Source organism: Rhamphochromis sp. 'chilingali', assembly GCF_963969265.1.
Source record: "Rhamphochromis sp. 'chilingali' genome assembly, chromosome: 3".
Classification (NCBI taxonomy): domain Eukaryota; kingdom Metazoa; phylum Chordata; class Actinopteri; order Cichliformes; family Cichlidae; genus Rhamphochromis; species Rhamphochromis sp. 'chilingali'.
In genome coordinates, this window is record NC_137931.1 from 3,692,924 (window position 1) to 3,709,849 (window position 16,926).

Genomic DNA, 16,926 nt, shown 5'->3' on the forward strand with positions numbered 1-16,926 from the left:
AAGGGCTGGTAGCTCTGAGAGTCCCACTGATGAGGGGTGTGTGTGGAAATCTCTTAGTGGGACCAAAGAGAGAAAAAGCCCTGGTCCTGATGCTGTGGGAGGGAAATGATTGAAGTGTGCTGTGAGGAACTGACTGGGAGATTTTCACACATTTTCCAGTCCTCCTTGGAACAACAGGAAGTTCCCAGCATATGGAAACAAAGGTTAAGTGTCCTATGGCACTCAGTGATGATGGTGCTGTGGCCCCACCACCTCCACCTCTTTGTAAAGGAACTAACTGTAATCTGAAGCTTCAAATGGAACTAAGACTTCCTCCACTAGGTGGCAGTGTCTGATGAGAAAGTGTTAGTGGAGCTGGCCTGGAGTCAGAAACAGGAAGATGCAGGATTTGGGCTGAAATGGGCAAAAGTGGTTAGCACTAGTGCCTTAGAGCAAGAAGGTTGTAGGTTGAAGCTTGTTGGTCAGCTGGGCCTTTCTGTGGAGGTTGGATGTTCTCCCACAGTCCAATGAAATGCTGCTTAGGTTCATTGGTGCTTCTACATTGGCTGTAGGTGTGGATGTGAGGGAGTGCTTCTCTGTCGCTCTCTGTTGGCCCTGTGATGGACTGCTCACCTGTGCAGGTGGACCACGCCTCTTGCCCTATGACAGCTAGGGCACAGGCTGCAGCCCTGTGAGCCTAAGCTGAATAAACAGTTAGCAAAAATGATCCATAGATGGCCTGAAATCCCCCAGTTAGCAGTTTGGTAGATAGCTATGACATGCTAATCCCATCCAGCAGCTGTATTCTACCTGTAAGCTGATCCCTGCTGAGCCAAAGCACTTTTTCATATACAAATTACAACCTTTAATAGAAACCTATTGGTCAGCATCTTATTAGCCTGCTGTTAGCTTCATTCCACAGAAAACTGAGAGAAACTAACAGAGTTGATAAAGAATGAAGAGAAATGTGCTGATTTAAAGCCTTTGAAGTGCTTCAGATGATCTCTGTCCACTTCTGTCCACTCATTCATTCATGTAAGCTTTCTAATGCAGCTTTGATCTTCACAGTCTGCTTGATGAAACTCATTCTAACCCTGAATGTCAGAGTGTTCCTCCTTCTCTTTCCCATCATTCATGCTGGCAGTGGAGGAGATTTGGATGTTGGACTGTGTTTTGGATGATGTGTGTATGTTTGTGTTGGACTGCTGTCTGTAAAGCAAACGCACATTTTGCTTTGGATTTCAGTGTCAGACAGACTTTAAGGTGCAATGAAGAGTTTGAGTTTCACAGTGAATTTTCCACTGGAGGATTTTTCTTCTTCTTTGAAGGTTTGAAATGTGAACATTGTTCTGCTGCAGTCAATGGACTAAACCAGAGAAGAAGAAAACAGACTTTACCATGAAGATCCTCAGTGTGGATCAGTATAATATCAGCCTGATGTCTGCAGTTTAGTGTCAGCACAACTTTCACATCATATTCATCTCAGCACAACTAAAACATGCTGACTGACCCCAGAGTTTCAAGTTTACATCCTGGACTCTCCAGGAAACCACACAGATGCTTCACTCCTGGATCCTGCAGCTTGTTGTTGTAGAACAGGTCCAGCTCTCTCAGATGGGAGGGGTTGGACTTCAGTGCTGCTGCCAGATAATCACAGCTGATCTCTGACAAACCACAGCTCTTCAATCTGTATAAAGAATGAAAGATGTAAGTTTATTAGACAAAGTGCTTGAAATCATTCAGTGTTTCATCATCTGTTCAGAGCTGAAGAAGGTTCAGAATGTATAAGTTTAGAAAATGGAAACTCCAAACAGCTGAAGCCAACAGGAAGCAGCTTCAAACAAACACAACAAGAGAAAAAACTCTGAATGTTTCACATTAAAGTCGTACATTTCTCATAAAAACAGGACAAAGACTTGAAAAAGTCGTGTTTTTCCTTCCAGGAACCACATGGCTTCACTTTTAAAGGTGAAGTGTGACAGAAATGGACATATTTGAAGTCCAACACCTTTTTCCAGTCACATTATTAAAGCAGACAAACTACAAGCTCATTTTCATTCCAACAAGTCATCTTCTGACCTGGACTAACAACACTGGTCTCTATGTGCAGCTGGCTGTGAGACCAGTGCTCAGGGAGCGTCTACAAAGTGCAACACTGAAAGAACATCACACACTCATTTGCTTCCAGCACTTTCACACAAACATCTACTGTCATTATTGTCACCAAACTCTGTGGATCCTTTATTGCAAATTCAAATGGGATCAAATGGTCAGACAAAAGAGGGTTATGAGGAAATATGATGAAATGTTGTGTATTAGCAGCAAGTTATTGAATCTTTTTCCTCAGAAACCAAACAAAATGATTGACAAACATGTTTTTACAAACTCAGTGTTGGACTTGGATCAGCAGGATAAGCTGATGTTTAAAGGCATTTGAGTCTCGCTGTATGAGAGTCCAGTTCTTACTCAATATTTATGGATGATGTTCTTTCAGTGTTGCACTTTGTTTGGCACAAAATGAAATTATTTGGCCTCTCAGATGCTTTTAGAGATTCCCAAATGACTGATGATGACATCTCTGGGGTCTGATTGATAGAAAAAAAATGTCTTTGAGACCTTTTGTAACTGACAAACTCTTCATCTGCTAACAACACTGAGTTGAATCTCCATGGCTGATAGTTGGAGCAGGCATCAGGAATACACATTGAAAAAACAAGAGGAGAAATCACCAGAGTCTTATAATCACATTCTGTAACTATTTATTTATTTATTTATTTATTTTTTAATGACATCAGAAACAGCAGTATGCGACATTACGTGATGGCAGAGCTTCAGTTCATCCTTTGTCATTTTTTTTTTTTTTTTTAATAAATAGGACAGGGGGAATGAATGAGAGAAAGAGGGGGAGAGAAAGAAAGAAAACCAAAGGGGAGAAGAGACGGTGAGAAGGGGGGGGAAGAGAGAGAAAAAAAAAAAGAACTCCTGGGTCACCTGTATGGAGAAAAAAAAAAAACAAACAAAAAAAATAAACAGAGGAGACAGCAAACAACAAAGAGCAACATAATAATAGAGAAAACAAAGCACCATCACAATAAACTAGCTAGTCATAGATATCAATATTTACTAAATAATAAACGATATTGTGCAGCACGCAAGATAGACAGCGCACAGTGTGCTTTGAGGCAGCAGCCAAGAAAGCTTTAGTCCGCGTCTGTGAATACCCATGTGTGCATACCTGTGTGGATCAGCATGCTTGCATTCCAAAGGTTTCTCCATGTAATGATCTGCTAGGGAGTGTGGGGGGCCACAGCCCCGTCCTCCAGGGTGTGAAGCAGGTATGGAGGAGATCAAAACTCCAGACATCCAGAGGCCCCCAGAACACAAGAGACCATGGAAGACCAACAGAGGGGCAGCCGCGCCACTGTTCCAGTAAGAGCTGAGGAGAGTCCCAGATGAGGGCTCGCCCAGCAGCCGCGGAGCAGAAGTCAGGGGGAGTTGCAGTGACGCGCCCGTGAGCTCCGCCGGCCCCCAGCTGCGCCTGAGTGACCGAGCCCCAGGCCGAGAGGCCGGGGGCACCCCACCTCCAAAGGGGCCCGAGCGAGCCCCAGGCCCCAGGCCCCGACAAGCGGCCGCCAAGGAGTGAGCCGGTGTGTACCCGGACGCCCACCCCCAGACACAAAGAACCACCAACACACCGACACCTGAGGGAGTCCGCCACCGGCAGGGGAAGTGGTGGTGGGTGGAGATAGGCCTCCAAACCTTGGAGGGCCTGAGGTGTCCCCAGAGAGGTGGCGTCTGATACCCAACCTGACATATAGACACAGACATACAGGCACACACAGATACAAACATCCATTCCCACCCTCATGCTCTCATATGCACTCACTCCACACTCAACCAACGTGGAGACAGACATAAAGAGACGCTGTACACACAATCACACTCCCCAAGCGTACTCTACAAACCGGGTCTAGGTACCCTTGCCCCTGGAGGGGGGAATTGCACCCAGACCCAGGTGGTGTTACCCTTTTCCCTGCGGTGGGGAGAGGCAGACCACCCCGACTCCGCAGCAGCAGGGAGGCCCCACACCCCAGACCGCAGTCGGACGGCCAACTCCTCCTACTAGCCCTCCCGCTCCAGCAGGCCGCAGAGAATGGGGGTGGGAGAAGACTCCAAACCTCCCTCCACCCGCTCATTGTAGTGTTGATGCATATGTGTTCTAAGGTGCAATTAAAACCCAGGAGGGCATGGAGCTACCTGCCAAGGAGCGGCAGGTAAGCGCATGGTCCCTCCTGCTAGCCCTCAATGACTAAGTGTATTTAAAATTGAGAGGTGGGCAATGACGTCAGGGGTGAGGTGTACACCCTGATGGTGATTTGGACTCCGTGATTGTGCCCACCCCCAAGATCCTATATGTATGTGTAATGAGAGTGTGAATAATGTGAATGTCTAAGTTGTGGGATAAAATTGAGGCAGAGGCAGCCAGAAGGGGACAGGGGGGGGGGGGGGGGGGGTAGCCTCCTCTGCACCCTGGTGACATACCCCTACTCCAAGGCCCTGCATGTGTGGGTGGTTGTGGAGGAGCGGGAAGAGGGAGGCAGCTGGAGATGGGGAGGGAAGGAAGGGAGGGGCAGGTAACCCCTCCCTGGGGCCAGCTCCCCCGCTGACCCCAGTAGGCACTCCCACCCTCCGCGACCCGCCAGGGAAAGGGGGCCCAGGCCCATCAGACCGGGGCCCAGTGCAGTAGCGCCCCCCGGCTCCACAGAGCCCTGGACAGTCCACCCAACCCCACCACAGAGAAAACTGCACCCACCCCACCATCCACACATCTTCCAGACTACATAAGACGGTAAACGCCCAGGCTGAGATCTTCCTCCACCTCTCCTGTATCTCCCCCTCCTGCAGAGAGTTCCTGAAGAGAAGAAAGCTCCTGCAAGATGTGACCATCCCCCCCACCAGTTGAAGAGCCCCCCAGGCGGCTCGACACACCGGCGGCACCCTGCTCCAGGGCCGGGCCCCCATGCACCCACCCGCCCACAACCCCGGCAACACACCAACCAGGACCCAAGCCCCCGAGGCCCGGCCCGGGCCCCAGCCCAGAGACGGAGCGCCCCCAGAACCTCACGCCCATCCCGGACCCACCCAGGGGCAGCCAGGTTGCCAGGTCAGTAACCCACGTCCGTCAGCACAGACCCTCCCCTAGCCCCGCTGCACGCAGCCGCGAGGAAACAGTCACCTGAGAGCCAACAGAGCCCCCAACCGGACGTGACCGCTACCCCGGGTTGAGCCCCCCAAGGAAGATGCCTCCGGGGAACCCCCCGACGCCCTAAGCCTGTCCCTACCCCCTCACCAATCACAACAGTGAAGGCGGGACCAAACTATGACCCCCCACCCCCACTAGGTGATGGAGCTGATAAAAGGGGCCCAGAGCAATTGATCTAATGTGGTGGCAGAGGCTGTGTCAAGACTAATGTAATCTAATAGATAATTTCTATATTGGTTAGAATTAAGATTATTTTTATTTTTCCAGTTCATGAGGACTGTTTTCTTGGCTATGCATAGGGCAGTGAAGATCATATGGGCTATATTCTTTTCTGAAGTGACATTATCTAAGCTGCCCAGTAGACACACTAAGGGGGAAGTTGGAATGTTACATTTCAGACACTTTGATAAGTCTTCACATATCTCGCGCCAAAACTTCTGAACTGGTGGACAGAACCAAAGAGCGTGGATATAATTGTCTGGTGCATTGCCTTGACAGTGTGAGCAGTTGTTGGAAGATGTAAAGCCCATCTTGAACATCCGATGACCTGTATAGTGCACTCTATGAAGTATTTTGTATTGTATTAATTGCAGACTGGGATTTTTAATTAATTTAAAAGTTTTTAAGCAAATCTGAGACCAGAAGTTTTGGTCTAGGTTGACTGATAAATCTGCTTCCCACTTTGCAGTAGGAAGGGATATTGATTCATCTAATTTAGAAAGTGTTCTGTATATTTTAGATAATAATTTGGGGGATTTAAGAGTAAGAAAATGTGCCGCACTTAGTGGTGTTTGTGATTCAACTTGACTGAGGTTAAATTTCTTTTTTACTATGGATTTAATTTGTTGATATTCTAAAAACCTTGTCTTGTTGATCCCATATTGTTCAACTAGTCTGTCAAATGGAATAAATTCTGTTCCCTCTAATATATGTTCTAAGTATTTAATTCCTTTACAACTCCATTCTGGGAAATTAATCATATTATTGTTTTGTAATATGTCAGGGTTATTCCAGATAGGTGTACGTTTGCATGGGATTAATGAAGACTCCGTTATTTTTAGAAACTCCCACCATGCTGTTAGAGAAAAGCTGATGTTGATACTTTTAAAGCATTCATGTCTTTTGATGTTTGAGCTAATAAATGGTAGGTCTGAAATCTCTAGATTTTCTGTAACTAAAGGGAGACGTTTTTCTATACAAATATATGTTTTATGGACATTAGAAAAAAAGAGTATTGATGTGAAGCAGGATTATGAAATCTCCATACATCAGCCAGCCCATAATTATCAAGAAAGCTCTGAATGACGCATGCTGACTTTGGACTAAGTGTACTTTTGTGTGAACTGTGGTCCATAGCAGATAATTAGCAGTTTAGGTCTCCCTCAAAGATGATATTGTGTGATGACATATTGGGGAGCCGCGCAAAGACATTAGTGAAAAATCTGTGATCGTCCCAATTAGAGGCGTAGATATTTGCTAAGATCAAAGGAAAACCATAAACTATGTTTTCTGCACTTAAAATCCTGTAATTTTCTCATAAATCGACAGTGCGGCTTATGGATGAATTCTGGTTGTGCTTACTGACCTCGAACCGATTTTATGTGCTACACGGCGCTCAGAAACCTTTCAAAAGATGTTTTGGTACGACTTTGCTCAGCTACGAGGTCGCACCGCTTGATGGATTGTTGGAGCATTACAGCTACGAGGAGCCTCGCGGAGTGATACGTACTCTGCTTCAACGTAATATTACTGTATTGAGTGTGTATAAGGACCATAAATGGCACCTGTAAGAGACACGGTTACAAAGAGGGTTTCAAACTCCAGGCTGTCAGTCACGCAGTAGAACCTGGGAACAGAGCAGCTGCTTGTTATTATGCTCAGCGTCTGTTTACATTTTGACTGCACGATTGTGAGCTTTTTGTTATGCACAAAAACAACATTGTTTTCTTTTATTTATGGAGCATTATTATTTAATAAATGCTGATCATTTATTCCTGAGTAATTGTTTCATGTACATCTACGCTGTATGTTAATAAATGTGCCTGTGTGAGATTTGGGACACAGCTTTGACTAAGAACTCTCTTTTTGTTCGTACTTTCTGGCTTTAAAAATATCGAGATATATATCGTATATCGCCATCCAGCTAAAGAATATCGAGATATGAACTTTGGGTCATATCGCCCAGTCGTAATATTGCAATAGGTTGTCCGTTAAACTCAAGCGGGGCTTGGGCCCTGGCACGGCGTAGCCACACAATCCTGGTAGTAGTGACGCTCGGCTATGACGGCGTGCGGGTTACCAGCTGGCTTTCTCAGGATAGAGCGGTCGACAATAACGTCTTTATCCATACCCAGCACTTCACGTAGTAGCACGGATACGGCCGTGGAGGAGCTCGAGTCCAGGCCCTCTGGGATCCCTATGATGTGGATGTTAGCTCTCCGCTTCCTGCCTTCATCACATTTATCCTTCAGGTCAGACAGCTCCTCCTTCATACTCTCTACTGTAGACTGCAGGGTGGTCACCTCATCGCTCCACATTGACAGCCCATCCTCAGCTTCTTTCACTGTAACCTTTACTCCATCAACTTCGCCGCACGTCGCCGCCATGCTGTTAGCGATCTCATTTCTCAGTCCTTGCACGTCAGCCCTTATATTGTCAAAATCTTCTTTCAATGCATTTCTGAGTTCTTCTTTTAACAGCGTACTAATGTCCTCTTTAATGGATTGAAGAAGCTCCAGTTTTAGAGCAGTAGGATCCACATCACGCGCGTCTGTTGAGTCTGCTCTTCAGCGGCCGTAGAGCTGGACGCTGCCCTTTGGCCATCATCGATACTCTCGCCCGAGATCGCACCGGGGCTAAAATATTCACCTGCTCAGCTGTTTTTGATCAGTTTGAGCCTGTGTGGTTTGATCAGGTGGAGGAACGATGTGATGCTATAAAGACATCATCTTGTCCAAATGATGTTGTTCCAACACGTGTTTAAAAAGATTTTAAAGGTTGTTGGTTCCGACATCTTAGCGATTTTTAACAGCAGTCTTAGTTCAGGTGTTGTACAGCCTGTTTTAAACATGCTGTTGTACAGCCTGTACTAAAAACCTGATCTGGATCCTCTGTCCGCTCAAACTTCAGGCCTATTTCAAAGCTTCCCTTCCTGTCGAAGATTTTGTAAAAGATTATATTTGTTCAGCTGCAATCTGTTGTAAAGGTTTCAGTCTGGTTTTAAAGCTCTTCACAGCACTGAAACTGCACTTTGGAAAGTTCTTAATGATCTTTTATCAGCCACTGATCAGGAGACTCCGCTGTGCTTTTGGATCTGACCGCTGCCTTGACCACAGCATCTTGACCTCACCATTGGAGCATGGCGGCATCAAGGGCGCTCTATTAGACTGGTTCAGCTCTTTTATTAAATCGCATTATTACATTTGGGGCTTATATTTGACGGCAATTTGAAAAACAGCTGAGCTCAGTTGTACAGCGGTCTTTCTTCAAACTGAGGCTTTTATCTAAGGTGAGATCATTTATATCTTTTAAAAACCTTGAACGGGCGATCCACGTTTTCATGACGTCCCAGCTGGATTATTGTAACTCCTTATATGTTGGAGTTAGTGGGACCTGCCTGGCAAGACTGCAGCTGGTCCAGAAAGCTGCAGCTCGTCTTCTGACACAAGCTCAAAGACATTTATCGTCCCAACAACCACATATACGCTGGTCCCTCACTGTAACACAGTTCACCTTTGGCGGCCTCGCTGTTTCGCTGATCTTTTTTGTGCAATTTTGCATGTTTTTGTTTTTTACAGCGCATTGTGTTCTGCGTCCTGATTGGCTGTAGACCATTGTCAGCCAATCTCGTGCCGTGTCTCCTGTACAGTACAGAATGTGTTCAAATTTACAGCAGTGTGACTCTGCAGTGCTGCACTGTATGTTTGTACGTTTTGTCCCAACAAACAACAATGATGACGAGACGTTTTGCACCTGTGGTAGCAGCCAAAGGCAGAGGAAGATGCTGACCATCATAGTTTCAACAAGGAGGCAAAAAGGTTGTAACTGTCCACAACAAGAACATCGTAAGGATGGAGTCAGCTTTGGCTTTGTGGCTCAGTGACCGCAGGAAAAAGAACATCGTGCTGGACACCAACATTATCTGCAGAAAAACTCAAAAGCTTTATGAAACTTTACCTGACAGTGAGGAGCCCAGGCCATGGACGAGTGCTCCTCACACAGAAGCTCATTTAATGCCAGCAAAGGCTGATTTGACACATTTCAGAAACACTTTGCTTTCACTCTTTAATAATGAACTTATTTTTCTATGAAGGTTTGAACTTTGTTTAAACAAGAGAGAAAAGTGTGAAAATGTTCATGCCTGTCTGAGAAAAGTGTAGAAAGTGTGCAGTGAGGGTTTAACTGCCTTAAAACTTCTATAATACTTGTAAAACATAAAGCTGCTACTTCATTCTGAGACTTATTTTTAGAACGTAACTCGATAAACGAGCGACCGCAGTACTGTATTGTGTTTATTTTGAAAACTCTCAACAGGATCTTCAGATTTATTTTGAAAGCTTTATCTGGAAAACACAAACACATAAGCAGGAAACAAAGAGCGTGATATGAAACGATAGACGTTTTCATATGGTCATCATATATACATCGTTCTATCGAACAGCCCCAGCTCCTGCTGTCAGTCTCTGTAAATCTGCTCTGAAAACACATTTGTATTCACTGGCTTTTAATACAGCATGAGAGTTATTTGATATTTGATGTGTGATATTAATATTAGGAGTTATTTTAATAGTTATCTTGGATTCTTGTACAGCACTGTGGTCAACGCTGCTGCTGTAATTAATGTGCTATAAACACATAAACAATCTGCAGTTAAACATCCAAAACTAAAGATGTGATCGCTGCCTTTAGAAAATGTGCTGATGCACAAGATATCAGCTCCATTAAGGTGGAATGTGGCCGTGTTAGAAACATGTTGGAAGAAGTTTGAAGCTGAAACTGTGAAGCTGAGAGTGAAAGAGCTCCAGCGTCTGTCACAGGAAACTTTCTTATTTCCACACTGATGAAAGCATCAAGCTTTGATTTCCTGCTGCTTTTATTGAGTCACACTGTGAAACTGAGCCACAGCTGAACCAGCATCCCTGTACAGCAGACACTTACAGCGCTTGGCTGCTTCCATTGGACCCTCTGCACAGAGCTTCAGTTTCCTCTTCTGGTCCCAAAGTGCAGAACAACAAGGTTTCAAACAGCTTCGTTCCAGCAGCATCAGCCACAGACATGCAGAGAGAATCCTTTGGTTGTGTTGTGTGTTTGCATATCTGCTGTGTTGCTTTGTGAGGATGGATCATCTCCTGCAGCTCCAGATAAACAAGCTGGACCTGAACCTGGTAGCTTCACTTAGAAGACACTTGTGACGGGAACGTGTGAGAAGTTTTGTGCAGACAAGTTTGGATTTAGAGTGTGGGACGAGCTCTCCACAGTCTTTGTGGAGATCCACATTCTGCATACTGCCTGTGAGAAGCTGCAGACATTTGTCCTCCAAATCCACTGAGCAGCTGCTCGTGGTGGTATTAGCTTCATGTGTGCGTGTTAGCATGAAGCCTCAGTCACACTCTGCTGTGGACACGGTCACGGACAGCTGGACGCCTGATGGACGAGTCGTCCTTCCTGTTAAACTTCTTTGAGCATGAGAAGAGCATGAGAAGCTCAGTGGACACTGTTCAGGGTTTTAACTCTCGCTTTCACTTCAGCTTCACCAACAACAGCACAAGCAGAGCAGCCCACTGCCTGCATGGCTGGGACAGCGCCCCCTGGTGACTGTAAACCACTACAACATGTAGACGGCCGTCTGCAGGCTGGATGTAGCACCACCGCAGAGACGTGCTGCAGCTCTGTTTAGTTACCCAGCTGACAGCAGAGGCTGTAGTTTACTGTTACCAACATGGAAAACTGAAGCTTCACCAGCTGGAGCTACAGAGCTGGAGAACAAAGGAGACTGAGAGGCCAGAATGATGTGGGAGGAAACATCAAGAGCCTGTTTGAAAGGAGACACATGTGGATGCTGTGCCAGTCTGTGGTCTGTCAGAAGTCAGCTGAGTCACACTGCAAGAAGCTGCAGAATCTCAGAGGAGGAGATTTGGAAGTGTTTGTGGGACAAACTGGACTCAAAGAAAGAAGATGTTTGTGAAGTCTTTGGTGGAGGTGAGCAGTGTGAAGCAGAACACATGCAGATGAATCAGGAGGGAACAAACTGAGTGGGCGGAGCTGTCTGAGCCCTGCCCACACAGACACAGCTTCTCTCTGGAACTAAACGTCTGCTTCATCTCTGCCTCTTTTCTTCATCCTCCACCTCTCTTTTCTCTTCTTCAGTGTTCTGCAGCCACGGAGCCTCACATCTGTTAGCACGCCCATACCTGAGCAGCTAGCATTACCCAGCATGCCGTGCAGCAGTGTCAGTTTGTAAATGTGCAAGAATTCCTGCTCCAAACTGTTTCACAGAGTGCTGTGTGCCGTGAAATCTGCTTCATGTGTTTCTGTTTGATCCTCAGTGACTTTGACACAAAGGCCTCTGCTGTGATGATCACACCTCTGATCAAGTCTCACAGTGTCACAACTGATAAATGATCAGAGTTAGAATATTTCTCACTGTCTGCTGTGTGCCGTGACCTTTGACCTGCTAAAGACAGTCAGCTGTGGATTATTCATTGTTGTGTCTGATACTTAGAACTGTGAGGAAGAAGCTACACAGTTAATCAGGGTCCCCTCTCTCTGAATCAGGAAAGGTGGGCAGGCCGCGTGTGGGCCGCGGGCCATACGTTGAGTATCACTGTTTGAAATGTGAACATTGTTCTGCTGCAGTCAATGGACTAAACCAGAGAAGAAGAAAACAGACTTTACCATGAAGATCCTCAGTGTGGATCAGTATAATATCAGCCTGATGTCTGCAGTTTAGTGTCAGCACAACTTTCACATCATATTCATCTCAGCACAACTAAAACATGCTGACTGACCTCAGAGTTTCAAGTTTACATCCTGGACTCTCCAGGAAACCACACAGATGCTTCACTCCTGGATCCTGCAGCTTGTTGTTGTCGCTCAGGTTCAGCTGTCTCAGATGGGAGGGGTTGGACTTCAGTGCTGCTGCCAGATAATCACAGCTGATCTTTGACAAACCACAGCGCTCCAATCTGTATAAAGAATGAAAGATGTAAGTTTATTAGACAAAGTGCTTGAAATCATTCAGTGTTTCATCATCTGTTCAGAGCTGAAGAAGGTTCAGAATGTAGAAGTTTAGAAAATGGAAACTCCAAACAGCTGAAGCCAACAGGAAGCAGCTTCAAACAAACACAACAAGAGAAAAAACTCTGAATGTTTCACATTAAAGTCGTACATTTCTCATAAAAACAGGACAAAGACTTGAAAAAGTCGTGTTTTTCCTTCCAGGAACCACATGGCTTCACTTTTAAAGGTGAAGTGTGACAGAAATGGACATATTTGAAGTCCAACACCTTTTTCCAGTCACATTATTAAAGCAGACAAACTACAAGCTCATTTTCATTGCAACAAGTCATCTTCTGACCTGGACTAACAACACTGGTCTCTATGTGCAGCTGGCTGTGAGACCAGTGCTCAGGGAGCGTCTACAAAGTGCAACACTGAAAGAACATCACACACTCATTTGCTTCCAGCACTTTCACACAAACATCTACTGTCATTATTGTCACCAAACTCTGTGGATCCTTTATTGCAAATTCAAATGGGATCAAATGGTCAGACAAAAGAGGGTTATGAGGAAATATGATGAAATGTTGTGTATTAGCAGCAACTTATTGAATCTTTTTCCTCAGAAACCAAACAAAATGATTGACAAACATGTTTTTACAAACTCAGTGTTGGACTTGGATCAGCAGGATAAGCTGATGTTTAAAGGCATTTGAGTCTCGCTGTATGAGAGTCCAGTTCTTACTCAATATTTATGGATGATGTTCTTTCAGTGTTACACTTTGTAGACGCTCCCTGAGCCTCACAGCCAGCTGCACATGGACCAGCTGACATTACCCAGCATTAGAGGCGGCTGTAACAAATTCATGTTCCCATTTAAATGGTTTTAATTTGAATAAAACGATGTTGATTCATTCAATCCTGAATCGATGTTTAATATAAATGTATTTTGCCAGAATCTCAGGTTAAAGCTCACAAACTATTTCAACAAGCAGCAAACAGCTAAAACAGTAAATGAGAGCAGCTAAACACACAAAGATGGAAACACAGAGCGTGGATCGTTCACTCGACGGCACGTACACGGACACGCCGTCGGGGCTGAAAGTGGACAGCTCACAGATCCTGAAGCTGCAGGTTTCATCTGTCTCCAACCAAAACTGAGTGAAGCAGCAGCAAAAGAAGATCCAAACTCTGCTTCACGTTTGATCAATATGCTCATGAATTCTCTCTGACTTTGGCTGTTCCTGCCTGCACAGCTCTCTCTCTCTCAGTGTACTCCAAGAACAGCTTCAAACATCTGTTTCTGCATCATTCACTGTTTATTAGCCACCAGTCTGCTGTTGTGTTCAGTGCTGTCGGCCTCTGACAGTAAAGCCTCATTTCTGCTGTTCCATGGAAACTTTTTAAAATGATGACAGATTACAAACTCTCAGCTGTGTCTGTAATCAAACCTCTGTAACTTTGCTTCACTTCAGCAGCATCAGCTCATGTTCACATGTTGCTTCATGGTTTGCTTCAGTTTTTGATCGACTGCAGAATATTTTGAAGGTTATCTGCTATAAAAAGCCAGAAGAGGAAAATCTGCTTCATGTGTTTCTCTTTGATCCTCAGTGACTTTGACACAAAGGCCTCTGCTGTGATGATCACACCTCTGATCAAGTCTCACAGTGTCACAACTGATAAATGATCAGAGTTAGAATATTTCTGACTGTCTGCTGTGTGCCGTGACCTTTGACCTGCTAAAGACAGTCAGCTGTGGATTATTCATTGTTGTGTCTGATACTTAGAACTGTGAGGAAGAAGCTACACAGTTAATCAGGGTCCCCTCTCTCTGAATCAGGAAAGGTGGGCAGGCCGCGTGTGGGCCGTGGGCCATACGTTGAGTATCACTGTTTGAAATGTGAACATTGTTCTGCTGCAGTCAATGGACTAAACCAGAGAAGAAGAAAACAGACTTTACCATGAAGATCCTCAGTGTGGATCAGTATAATATCAGCCTGATGTCTGCAGTTTAGTGTCAGCACAACTTTCACATCATATTCATCTCAGCACAACTAAAACATGCTGACTGACCTCAGAGTTTCAAGTTTACATCCTGGACTCTCCAGGAAACCACACAGATGCTTCACTCCTGGATCCTGCAGCTTGTTGTTGTAGCTCAGGTCCAGCTCTCTCAGATGGGAGGGGTTGGACTTCAGTGCTGCTGCCAGATAATCACAGCTGATCTCTGACAAACCACAGCTCCTCAATCTGTATAAAGAATGAAAGATGTAAGTTTATTAGACAAAGAGCTTGAAATCATTCAGTGTTTCATCATCTGTTCAGAGCTGAAGAAGGTTCAGAATGTAGAAGTTTAGAAAATGGAAACTCCAAACAGCTGAAGCCAAAGGAAGCAGCTTCAAACAAACACAACAAGAGAAAAAACTCTGAATGTTTCACATTAAAGTCGTACATTTCTCATAAAAACAGGACAAAGACTTGAAAAAGTCGTGTTTTTCCTTCCAGGAACCACATGGCTTCACTTTTAAAGGTGAAGTGTGAAAGAAATGGACATATTGAAATCAATGATATCAAAGCTGGAATCAAATGAGTCCAAGTCTTCTGCTGATTCAGCAGAAGACTTGGATTCATTAGGACTCATTACCTAATCAAACCTCTGTAACTTTGCTTCACTTCAGCAGCATCAGCTCATGTTCACATGTTGATTCATGGTTTTCATGGTTGATTCACCTCATTTTTAAAAAAATGACCTCTGACAGGAAAGTCTCATTTCTGCTGTTCAACAGTGAAGAAATGTAAATTTTCAAAATGACAAATTGGAAAACACAGAGCTGTGTCTCTAATCAAAGCAGAGATGGAACGATGCCACTTTTCATGTCCGATATCGATAGGAATCCAATATAGTCGATTTTATAATCAAACGTTTTTTTTAATCTCTTGCTGCATTTTGTATAAATTCATACTCAAGTTTAAACAATCTAAACACTAAAGCTGTTCTGTTAAACCTGTCTGCAAAAACACACTGCAGCCAAAACATTAGACAATACTGATCTTTGTATTTAAACTTTTATCAGAATTTTAAATCTAAAGTATTTAAAGTAATATTCAAAAGTCATTTAAATCAGTTTGACGCAGACTTCAAAAACTCTTTGGTTGTGAATAAAAGAAGTGCAACATCAGCACCAAATAATGTTTCTATTGAACAACTAACACAAACAGGTTGTAGAATGGAGCCTTTTATACTCACAGCTGAACAGAAACAACATCCAGAGTGGAAAACAGTGCAAATAACTGCAAACAGGCTTCATGACACTCATGTTTGATCAGATTCACTCCCTGCTCTCACACACCAACTCCAGACCTGCATTCATCTTTTCCCTCTGAACCCCCCAAACATACAAACCCTGAGCCACCACCATTGCCCTTTCACTGACTGCCCCACTCCACCATTTGACCCTTAGAACTGAAGACGCTTCTCTCATAAGAGGTGAAACATCTTCAAGGAAACTTGAAGAAGTCCAGACGCTTTTCTTTCCAAGCTCCTTAGACTACGGTGACCTGGATGTCTGAGAACCTTCACAGACTGATTTTACAAGAACAACTTGTGTCAAAAATCCCTGGCAGTGCCTCTCTGTCACACACACAAATCACTACAGTTACAAATTTAATAACTTAAAAACCTCAGAAAAACAGAACTGAGCAAAACAAACAAACAAACAAACAAACAAACAAACAAATAAACAAACAAACCAGAGACCAGGTAAGAACATTGTTGAGGTTTAAATTTATAATCTTAAATACTTATATGCTGATTATATTGCTTTATAAGAAAGGCCCAACTCTGAGTACACTCTGTGCCGACAGGACTGACAGGAAATTACATGCTTTTGCAGGCAAAAAGTGAAACTAAGCAGAGTGTTTGATCGAAACTTAAAGTGTGTGTGACGTCTATATAAATGACTAGGCTTCCTGTTTTGTGCTTCAGACCTGGGGTTGTGTGTTCAGGTCTCCATATCCGGATATGTAAAATAAAGATAATTTTTTAAAGTAAAAAGACCACTTTTGAGCCGTGTCTTTTTGGCCGTAAAGAATACCAAAGGACCGGAATTTAATAACATTAAAAGCAAACAATAAATGAGCAAAGTAGTGCATGATAAATATAGATGACAAATACAAAGTGCAATATAGAAACACTGGGTAAAAAGAAATGAACAATTAAAAAGGAGGATAACAGATGTGAGCAGTAGTTAAACAGTAGAAATAAATATATAATAAACAAACAAAAATAGATAATAAATGAAAGCCAGGTCTGAAAGGTGAGTTTGGCTTTAAAAGCATGAAAACACACTGCTGTCTTCAGGAAGGCTGCTCCAGTAACAGAAAGTCATCTACATGTGGGTTTAGTTCTGACTTTAGGGACAAGTAAAAAAAACAAAATAAAATAAAAACATCTGTCCAGACAACCT

At 44.1% G+C, this 16,926-nt stretch overlaps 1 protein-coding gene across 1 annotated transcript in view; it reads right to left on the reverse strand.

Moving 5' to 3' along the window:
• LOC308394299 (uncharacterized protein) overlaps nucleotides 1-16,926 on the reverse strand; it is a 1,060,216-nt gene that overhangs the window by 319,280 nt on the left and 724,010 nt on the right. Inside the window, exons 31-33 of the mRNA XM_080878552.1 lie at nucleotides 14,534-14,710; nucleotides 12,250-12,426; nucleotides 1,490-1,666 (exon numbers count right to left, since the gene is read on the reverse strand). Coding sequence (XP_080734678.1) covers nucleotides 1,490-1,666; nucleotides 12,250-12,426; nucleotides 14,534-14,710 — 531 coding nt within the window. The remainder of the gene's footprint in view (nucleotides 1-1,489; nucleotides 1,667-12,249; nucleotides 12,427-14,533; nucleotides 14,711-16,926) is intronic.